Source organism: Engystomops pustulosus, chromosome 3 (assembly GCF_040894005.1).
Source record: "Engystomops pustulosus chromosome 3, aEngPut4.maternal, whole genome shotgun sequence".
Classification (NCBI taxonomy): domain Eukaryota; kingdom Metazoa; phylum Chordata; class Amphibia; order Anura; family Leptodactylidae; genus Engystomops; species Engystomops pustulosus.
The window spans coordinates 124,676,741-124,688,347 of record NC_092413.1 but is presented as its reverse complement, the minus strand read 5'-3'; the positions used below and the strand labels follow the sequence as shown (position 1 = coordinate 124,688,347).

The following is an 11,607-nucleotide window of genomic DNA, read 5'->3' as shown; positions in this document are numbered from 1 at the left end:
GATATTTCAAGACACCAACAAAGAGAAAAGAATGGAAGTATAAGTTAAAGCAGAGATTTCATACCTTTTAAAGTGGTCTTAATGTACATGCCAGCTTCATGATCTCTGACCTGGAGGCCACAAGAATTTAAGAGCCAGAGCTCTCTTGTCGTAACTCACAAGTTTATAATCTGTTTTTTACCATGTTGTCATAAATAAGGTGGTTGTCATATATCATTCTGTTTTTTCAACCCCTTATCTCTGCACCTGATGTCCACATTAATGACCAAACTTCTCTGCTTTTTTTCATCACTGCCTTCTACAAGGTATACATTTTTTTTTAATTTTCTGTCACTATAGTTAAATGAGGTATTATTTTTTGGGACAAATTGTCTTTTTGAGTTTCACATATTCTACTGATGAAATTTTATTTTCCAATCCCGGCTGTTAGTTCCATGGCCAAGCTGTGATAACACATTAAGGATTTAAGATCCTTTGACGATTACTTTATATTAAATGCTGTGATCTTTCAGTTTCATGCATAACATCATGTCTGACCAAGAGAACTAGTATTCTTGAAAGCTCACCATTAAATATACTAAGTCTCAAAAAGGTATTGTCTTATTTCTTCACTCTTCTGTTCTTCTATGGCAAGCACGGTACAAGTATACACTACCAGGTATTCCTTTACAAGTTTGAAAGTTACATCTTTTCAATCCTATATTAGTGGAATGGTGTAGGCTATTTTTTAAGTTAAGTTGTTCTGGCGAAGGGAGCATTCTACATTTTTTTTGTTTCATACTTCACTATCTTTAATGGACTACAGTACAAAAAAGAGAACATTTTTGCCTGACCCTGAACTAAGCTTTATGACTATAGTTACTGATATCTGAAGACAAAATTTAAGATATAAGGACTAGAGAAAGCAAAAACTTTGCTGAGCAGACATGATTTATCAGCTTCTCTGACACTTTTCTATGCTTGCTCAGAACACCTCCCAGTTCCTCCTCTGTAGAGTTCCCTCCTTCTGTGGAAGAAATGAATTACATGTTAGTAAACTAGAGCAGAGCACAAGAAGGCTTCAGACGTGCACTTGCCAGCCTGTAGTAATGCAGCTTGTGTCTGTGCTATTGCTGCTCTGCGCTGAGCTTTTCCCACTTTCCGCACCCTTCCAGATCACTATCCTGCATACGAATGATGTCCATGCTCGTGTAGAACAGACCAACAGGGACTCTGGTAAATGTGGTAACCCTGCGGACTGCTATGGAGGGGTTGCCAGGAGACTTACCAAGATCAATGAGATCCGGGCAAACCACAAGAATGTTCTTCTACTGGATGGAGGCGACCAGTTTCAAGGGACTATTTGGTTTAATTATTATAAGGGACGTGAAGCTTCGAGTTTCATGAACCACTTACGGTATGATGCCATGGTGAGTTAAATGTAATTGTTGCTGTGCATGGGCATAGTATACTGGTTTGTCTGATATAGATCCTTTACGTTAAGAGTTATAGGCAGCACCTGTGTGGTTGTCCCTAATGGAGATATGAGATTTTTTATGTCTGACACAGTACGAAGTCACAGGAAAAGAACACAACTTGAACCTAGAGCATTATTCACAGAATTGCCTCTTACAGATGTACTACTGTGTTAGGGACATATATGGACTTTATGTGTTTTGTTAGGTACATATATGGACTATATGTATTCATAGAAAGAAACATTTGCTGAAAGGGATCTCATTCACAAATATTGTACAATTTGTTGTCATGATGAGTACATGTGATCATTTGTGTGAATGTCTAGAGTGTAATGTCTGTACTCAGTTTGCAAAGATAAGAAACAGTTAAAAGGGAACAAAAATCTGTCTTATATGTGTCTGGACAAGACACTACTATCATGGCACACAGTGCTACATAGAAAACTCAGCTCTGCATTAATGACAAGGTCTCTGCTTCAGATCACATAAAAGACAGCTTACATGCTTAGTGTTTTTAACTAAAGGAAAATATAGGGGGCATTCAGTCACCTGTATCACCCCATGTCACTTCACTACAAACATTCTTCATGCTGTGGCATTGATAACAGATGACAATGTTGATAGTAGATGACAATGGCCGTATTGTTCCACTATTGCAGACATACCATGAAAGAATAGTTCCTGTGGTACTATAACAGTTACAAGGTAATGAAGTAGTAGTGTTATATCATTTAGTAACATTTTTAGAGAAATCAGTGTGTGTTAGCTGTGGTTTCATATCACAATTTAGAGAAAAAAAATGTTATGCATTCTGAATTTCTACAAGTATAAAAGAGACCGTGACTGCTGGCGACATTCTGCTGCAGTCTACTATTGATACTATGTATCTATCTTCATTGCAGTCTCTTGTACAGGACAGTGAACATTCTATTCTCTATTCTATTCTCCTGCAGCAATGTTATTGTAACATATCCCTGGTTATGTATTTTACAGTATAATTCCTAGCATCATGTTAATCATCATTCTCTTATGATAGTCAGCAGTCATTGACATGTCATCATTGCTCAGAAAGTACGCTAGGGAAAGAGACAACCTGACCCATTTTTTACTTCTTTTCTTCTTGTTTGACAGTTCTGCCATGATATTCCTCAATGAATACAATGCTAATGATCAGACTCATGGATTCCTCACAGATGCTTCTAAATATGGCCAAACACATAGCATAATGAAGATAGCTGTCCCCCATTCACTATACTGTGCTGAAAATTGTATATTGTAGTTACTGGCAAGTCTGACAAATGTAGAATGAATCTTTATTTCCTGCAATGTGCCCCCAACCATTGGTATGCATCTCGTGCCTTCAGTTGTCTGGAAAGCATTTCAGTTTATTTTCTTTGTGCTTGGATACTGTGATATATAGGAAACAGCTGTATCAAAGCACCTTCATCATATATCCACATAAGATTGGCAGGATATGACTGTGAGTAGGTGGAGAAGTTGTACTACCAGTTTCTACATCCCCTCATGCCTCCGGCACTAATGTAGGGAAGCGTCTTAGCAACTTTAAAGACATATAAAAAGTAAATGGGCAAATCAGTTTTATTGTGGAACAATTGAGTTTTTTTCTGTATGTTGCATCTGGAGAACAGCTGTGCTGCAGAACTGATTGCCTGTAAATTGGATCGGCTTCTGAAATCTTCATCCCGTTGGCAGCACAAGATTTACTAATGTAGATTCAAAGCGTCCCTCCAGTTTTTTTTTTCCAATGTTCAGCCCCAACTGCCAATGTATTCCCGATTAATCAAATCTTTTGGCAGAACAAATTCACCTTTAAAACCTGAAAATGTTTTATCACATATAAAACAATCGATTAGAGATACATGTAGCTTTAGAAGTAAAACATACTACCCCGCTGTGACTAATTACTGTTTCTGGGTCTTTGATGGAGGGTTAGACAAGTGTCATGTACCTTGTCATTCTGTTTTTTACTTTATTTCTCTACCCCCACTTCATTTCACCCCCTTTTGCCTTCTATTTCCTGTATATTATAAAACGATAAACTTTTCTTTTTTATTTTGTGCTTTAGATAACTTCTGAGTTAATACCTTTTAGCTTGCTGCAGCTATGATGGCTCTCAATTCTGGTTAATGTTTTTAAAAACTGAAATTGTTTTATAAAAAGTGTTTGGGGTTGGGACTGGGACCTGTTCATTTTTAAATTGATGATGGTCCCTCTGAAAAACTCTTTCATACCGAAAAAATGTATATGACTGTAACTTCCATTACTTCATAAATCACATTTTTAACATTCTTTTACCCTGAAAAGTTATTTCTCCTAGCTTTGAGACTGCTGCGATAGCCGAGCACTGTGATTGACAGTTTCCAACACTTGTATTGAATAAACACTTTCTCAACCTGCCACCCCCATAGTTGTGATCTGTGGGGCCAAGCAGATCACGCCACCCCATGCCATCTGGCCCCTAGCATCTGTGTTGGGACTTCAACTCTATCTGAGTCCTTGTCCCTCGGTCACAGATAAAGTTGAGTATCATGATAATCCAGAGAACAATCAGCTTGTTCCCCTGTAGCTGTGATGCTGGCAGGCGCTGAGTGAATCACTGCTGCCGGAATCACAGCACAGAGGAAGAAGAGGAGAGCTGCTGGGGAACAGGGACAGGCAAGTATGTGGTGTTATATTTATTTTAAACAAGGTGGCCACAAAATGAGGGGAAAATAGGGCCCACAATATAAGAGGATATAATGGGCTACACTATAATGGGCGTATTAGGGCCCATCATATAAGGGTGATATGAGGGCCCACCATGCAAGGAGGGGGGTATAAGGGGCCACACTATAAGGGGTTATTAAGGCCCACAATATAAAGGGATATGAAGACCCACTATATGAGGGGGCCACAAGATGAAGGGTTATTAGGGGCCACAATATGAGGCGGGATGAGAAAGGGACACAATTTGAAGGATAGATGAGGTGACAAGATGAGGAGGAGATAAGAGGGGACGCAATATGATTATAAGATGAAAGGGGCCACAGTATAAAAGGGAGATGAGATGGGCCACAATATAAGTGAGAGATTAAGGGCCCCAATATGAAGAGATGAGAGCATCCACAATATGAGCAACTCATGAGAGATGCCACAATATGAGGGGAAGATGAGGGGCCACAATATGAGGAACAGATGAGGGGCCACAACATGAGGTACAGATGAGGGGCCACAATATTAAAAGTAAATGAGAGAGGACACAATATGAGGGGAAGATGAGGGACCACAATATGAGGGGAAGATGAGAGGCTGCAATATGAGGGGGGATTAGAGGCCACAATATGAGGGGGAAGTTAGATACTGGGTTTCCCTGCACTCTCATTACTCACTTGATCCTCTGTTTTGTCTGGATCTCAGAGTTCTGACCCAATCAATGTTTGGGCAGGAACTCTGATATCACTTCAGATCTATGATTATCCTGAGAAGGATGCCTGCTATAAATATATCTTAGTAAGCTCCAGATCTTCTTGTGACTCTAATCTCTGTTTTCTGGTATTATGACTTTTGGATTGAGTTTTTATTTTTTAAATCACATGATATTTACTAAATTTTTCCATCACATTTTCTGTTTACAACACTGAGAACAAAACCACAATGAATACTACCCCAGCCTCCTCCCCCCAAGGTCTTAAATTCTACCCCACCCCCCCAATTCTCCATTACAGTCCTACAGAAGTCCATAATTTGGCAAGTTGATGAAGTGAAGATTCCATTCAAGGTGTCAGTTGTGTGCTAGCCCAGGCCCCAAAAGACAGGCACACAACACACCGACAGGGACACTGCAGATTTTTTTATACATGACTACCATAAAAGGACAGAGGAAATCAACATGAACCTGTAGGGGAGATCTGGTGTAGCAATCCAAACCAATATGGTGTCAAACTTTTTCATGTATCGTCTTTTTTATATTCTCCCTTTTCTAATCTTGTTAAATCATTATGGCAGTCCTTCAGCGCTTTAGTAGTAGGGGGAGCGGTGGAATCCGCTAAGCTGCTATTAGCCTACAGGCCTGATAAAGTATGTGTTACATAATGTTAGGTGCAATGGCTTTATCTTGCTCCAGCATCCCCAATAGGCAGATCCGTGGGGATGCCTACAATCATTTTGAATATACCTTAAATATAAGATCTGGTACGTTTTGCCAATACGCTCCCAGCTTTATACATTCCTAGTACATATGCATAAGGTGTACATCAGGCATGTTACATTTTGGGCAGTTTGAATCTGACCTTGTCTTGATTTTTGCCAGTGTTTTAGAAGTCCTGTGCAGTAACAGCAAATGCGAAAATCACTTACTTTCACTAAGGGAGAGCACTGTTAGGGAGAGGATAGTATCCCATTGACCATAGGTAATTGATCCTATACCAGCCTCCCATTTAGACCTGCTAGGAATTACCAAACTTCTGAGAAACTTGTCCTGCAATGCCCCATAAAGCAGTGAAATGAGCCCCTTAGAGGAACCAGGAACAAACAACAACTTCAGGACTCCAAGTCTTCGTACCACCATATTTAGCATTACTATTGGGAAGTCATATGCGTGACGCAACTGTAAATACGTGAAAAAGGCCATGTGGTATTTGGTACTCCTCTCTGCAAAGCTTTTTAGTTACTCCTCAGTTTGAATCTCTCTTAAGTGTCACAATGCACTTAATAGACCAGAACTGGGGCTCCTCCATTTTCAGGAATTTGCCAAATGTGGAATTATACCAGATGGGTGTGTGGCTACGCAGGCCTACAAGCCCAGCATGCTCTTCCCCCTATCCCATTCCTTGTATTGTAAAGCCAAGTAGGGTATACTGGTCTCACTCTCTACCCTCTTCCTGCCTCCAGGAAATGTATGGGTATTTCCCATGGGAAATCCTCTGATATCATCCATCCCCCTACTCCAAGTCCCTCTCTTGTACCCCATCCCAGAAAATGTTGCAGCTGCAATGCAATGAAGTAAACCCAGGGGTTGGCACTGTAAGACCCCCATCCTCCTTGAAGGGACTCTAGTTTAATTCTGGGGTGGCATTTTTTTCAAATTAATCCCCTAAATATGGAATCAATCCTGTAAAAATACTTTCTGTGGATCCGACTTTTGGGTTGTATTTTGACTATTATCTGCTGTTATGATTTTGTACTATATGTGTCCTCTTAGTTCCAACCCAGCTCTGCTGATTACTCTTATTTGTTTGTATTATCTTTTCCCATATTTGTGTTTCGTACATTGATCCATGGATGTCAGTCAATAAGGCAGGGACAGCTGGGAAGTTGTTTTAGCATAAGGTCCCACTGTTTTTTTCTATTGTTGTAGTCTGTTCCCAAAGCATGCATAATAATCACAGCTGAACTATGGGGTGGGCTCCAGAGGCACGCGCCACGGGGCCCCCACCACTTTGACCTTAAAGAGGTCCCGACCAAATATGGGCAATTCAGGCCATCTGAATCGGCGACAGTACAGTTGGGTACTGTTGGGTTCTGAACAAGAACTGGGCAATAGACATTAATCTATGGCAATAAATTCCCTGCTCTGCTATAGGCCATTGCAGCACATGTAGGATGTCGGTATCCTAGTGCTGGTTTAGCAGTTACGTCACACACTGTACCACCAGCGACACTACGCTGAAAGTTACAATACATTGCTGTACAAAAGTATAGCAATGTATTGTAATAGGAATCATGGTATCCCACATATTAGTCTCCTAGTGAGACATAAAAAAAATGTAAAATAAAGAAGCAGATTTACTTACCCGGTCCATTCGCGATCCAGCTGCGCGTTCTCTGCCGTGGATTCGGGTCTTCCGGCGATTCACTAAGGCAGTTCCTCCAACGTCCACCAGGTGTCGCTGCTGCGCTGATGTCCGCCGAGGTCCGCCGGAATGCACAAGCCAATTCCTGGTAAAGGTAAGCGCGAGTCCAGCGACACTTTTTTTAAAAAAATGCGGCGGTTTTTCAGAATCCGTCGGGTTTTCGCTCGGCCACGGCCCCCGATTTCCATCGCGTGCATGCTGGCGCCGATGCGCCACAATCTGATCGCGTGCGCCAAAAACCTGGGGAAAATCGGCGCAAATCGGAAATATTCGGGTAACACGTCGGGAAAGCGCGAATCGGGCCCTTAGTAAATGACCCCCAAAGTGTTAAAAATAAATAAATAGATAATAAAAAACATACCCAAAATCATCCTTTTCTCCTATATTAAATACATTGTAGGTTTAAAAATAAAATCAAATTTACAAAAAACACAAAATATTGACTTGTCTGTAGAGACCTTGGCCAAGTGGATATTATGTTATTATATCTGGACTGTAAAGGACAAAAAAAGTAGTCCATAATAGGAATTTTAGTCCTTCCAATCTCCCAAATATTGTAGTATAACGTGAAAGTAAAAAGTAAAAAATGAGTACCAATTAAAACATTATTTTTGCATTAAACAAGACATAATAATGCTCTTTTAAGAAATTAAAAAGTTTTAGCTTTCAATATGGTGGCACATAAACCTGTGCTTTCTCCTTTAAAAAGAGTATTTATTTGCTAAAGTATTACCACATTAGAAAACTTGTGCATATTTGATGTCTTCTTAAATGCACTCCCCTGCAGAATAATTCATTCTGTGGGGTATATTACTGTGGGGTATATTGTGTATATGTTTTAAAAATAAAATAAGCCAAATATCTGTTTTTTCTATTCTCTTTACAAAAAAAGGGTTAATACATTTTTAGCATTAGACTATTTTACCCTGAAAATGAGGCAATAGGAAAATACAGTTCTTACTTTAAACAAAATGTCATGATAAAGGTGTTAAGGTTTTGACACAGTTTTGGTCATCTATTATTTGCACCAGTTTTTTGCAGGCTTTTTTATGTCGCTGCTCCATGTGCAACATATTTTTTATATGTTAGCACCAGAATTTAACTTCTTTGCCAAAACTCATGCCTTTTTTCTGGGCGGGGAAGGGGCACACAACTTGGGTGTAGCTTTTGAATCTGCACTTCTAGTTTACCGAACCTTTTTCTGTGTTGCTGACTTAAATCCACAGAAAGCAAGTCTACCAAGTTCTGTAATGAATTTGGAAAGTTATTTAGGCCACTTTCTGCACTGTGCCAAATTACTAAAACATTGTAACACAATCTAAACCACAAGAGTTGGCTTAAAGAGAAGTGTTAAGCCTTTGCGAAATGTGCCAAATGTATTGGATATGCATCACTGTGAGAAATTTAGCATATATTTTGTCGGCAGGATTTAAAGAAAATCTATCATGAATCTATCTATCTATAATTAGGGTCTCAAAATCCATCATGATACACCAGGACACTTACTCATAGATCCAGGCACCATGACTGTGGTATCTTCTTATATTTGTTATCCATCGCCTCCTTCCTACTAAAATCAACTTTTAAAGTGGATTTTAGAAGGAAGGAGGTCATGGATAACAAATATAAGAAGATACCACAGTCATGGGGATCTATAAGTAAGTGTCCCTGGTTTATCATGCTTCATTTTGATGGTAGATTTTCTTTATGTTAATGTTCTCTATCTAATACACAGCATTGGTAAATATAGGCTATTGTTTCAGAAGCACATACACATACACCTATAGATCTCTAGGCATTTTATTATAGCTCTCTAATAGGAATAATGAGAGAAATAGTGCACTTATACTGTACATATACTGTACATGTACATAATAAGAAATACTATGTCAGAGAGCATGGTGCACTTATAAAGTACACTAAAGCACTAAATAAGTAATATATCTGCCCTGATACAGTACACTACAGCAGAGGAAGACCATGTACATACTAGGAAGTAATAGTATACTAATACAGTACACTAAAGTAATTTATCAGAGTGTATGGTATAGTATACTAAAGCAGAGGATGATCATGGACATAAATGGAAATATGCAAATACATTTCGCAGTATGGGACAATGAAAACAATGCCTCTTTTTGCTACATTGTAAGGCCCCTTAACACAAAGCATAACTTTCAAGAAGCTTAAAGGAAACCTACCACCACAAATCTACCTATAAAGGTAGATTGGGTGGTAGGTGCATCAATGGGACGTGAGGATAGCCCTTATATGGGCTAATCCTCACGTCCCCACACTTTTTTGATAACTTTTATTACACATATATTCAAATTTACTTATGCGGCTACTGGGGCGTGGAGTAGCCGCATCTGAGGTTACACCTCAGATGCGGCGCGCCCTCGTCCGGCGATCCTGCCGTCTACGCATGCGCAGAAGAGCAGGCCCGCGCCTGCGCGGTCACTTCTCCGAAACAGGCGCGGGCCTACTCTTCTGCGCATGCTCAGACGGCAGGATCGCCGTATGAGGCCGCGCAGCTACGCGCCGAAGATGGGTGAGTAGGAGGGGTAAAGTGGCTACCAGGGCGTGGAGTAGCCGCCTCGTGCAACCTCAGATGCGGCTACTCCACGCCCCAGTAGCCGCATAAGTAAATTTGAATATATGTGTAATAAAAGTTATCAAAAAGTATGGGGACGTGAGGATTAGCCCTTAAAAGGGCTATCCTCACGTCCCATTGATCCACCTACCACCCAATCTTCCTTTATAGGTAGATTTGTGGTGGTAGGTGCCCTTTAATTACATAATGTGGGATTAAAGCCACATCAGTTACAGGCAGTCCCTGTGTTACATACAAATAGGGTCTGTAGGTTTGTTCTTAAGTTGAGTTTGTATGTAAGTCGGAACCGTATACTTTATTATTGTAACCCCAGTTAAAAATTTTTAGGTCTCTGTGACAATTGGATTTTAAAAATGTTGTATTGTCATAAGAACCAGGATAAACAATAAAGCCTCATTACAGACACCTGTGATAACTGTTACAGCTGTTTATTGTAGCCTAGGACTAAAGTACAGGAAATTACCAACATCCAGTGGTCCCTTTGTAAGTAGGGGTCGTTTGCGGTAAGTGAGATTTGGAAAGGGTGCGGTGAGAGAGGGGAGAGGGTGGGGAGTTCAGAGGCCCAGAAGCTTTATTGAAAAACAGATATAGAAGGGGGAGTAAAAGTAAGCAGAAGTTGCTAATCTTCCACTTCCTAGTTTGCACCATTTGCATAATTTATTGTCACAATCCCCTGAAAAAGTCCAAAATGAGTCATAAAATGGATCCCAGATGGCGCTGCTTAAGTGATTGTCCCTAATTAAAGTGTTAAGCTCCAGGGGTGTCCCCCTGCCTCACATGGATACTAGGAAGTAATACAGGCAGTCCCCGGGTTACATACAAGATGGGGTCTGTAGGTTTGTTCTTAAGTTGATTTTGTATGTAGGTCGGAACTGTATATTTTATCATTGTATTCCCAGCCAGAACTTTTTTGGTCTCTGTGACAATTGGATTTTAAAAATGTTGGATTGTCATAAGAACGAATATTAACACTAAAGCTTCATTACAGACACCTCTGATAACTGTTATAGCTGATCATTGTAGCCTAGGACTAAAGTACAATAAATTACCAATATCAAGTGGTCCGTTTGTAACTAGGGGTCGTATGTAAGTCGAGTGTTCTTAAGTAGGGGACCGCCTGTACTGTATATCAGAGCACACAGGGCAGATATACAGTACACTGAAGAAGGGGAAGATCATGAACTTACTCAAAAGTAATGTATCAGAGCATATAGCACTATAATACAGTACACTAGAACAGAGGAAGACTGTGTACATTGAACAAAGTATTATGTTGGAGTGTATAATGTACTAATACAGTACACTAGAGCAGAGCCTGAGCATGTATATACTACAATTCAATAATTGATAATATTTACAAATGAACAATGAAATTTCTACAAATTGCTACAAAATCTTGAATGGTGAATCCTCCCATTGTTTTACACATTTAGACATAGTAGTTTTAATAGCTAATGGAAAAATGATAACAATTATTTTTATGTGTATATTGGCATTAACTCATTGTTAATGTTGATGATGCATGGGTGTTGTCAAAGTAACCTTTATTGAGGATTGACACCAACACTTCCTGCATTTTTGTAAGGATAACTGCTGTTTGTCCTATGATAAAATGGCCAGTTATCAGAAATTTGATAAGCAAATGTATTTAGTTTCCTGCCTCTTGCTATAGATGAAGCAGTGC

At 39.7% G+C, this 11,607-nt stretch overlaps 1 protein-coding gene across 1 annotated transcript in view; it reads left to right on the top strand.

Moving 5' to 3' along the window:
* The first annotated feature begins 1,023 nt into the window (after positions 1-1,023).
* NT5E (5'-nucleotidase ecto) overlaps positions 1,024-11,607 on the top strand; it is a 49,024-nt gene continuing 38,440 nt past the window's right edge. Inside the window, exon 1 of the mRNA XM_072142014.1 lies at positions 1,024-1,409. Coding sequence (XP_071998115.1) covers positions 1,089-1,409 — 321 coding nt within the window. The 5' untranslated portion in view covers positions 1,024-1,088. The remainder of the gene's footprint in view (positions 1,410-11,607) is intronic.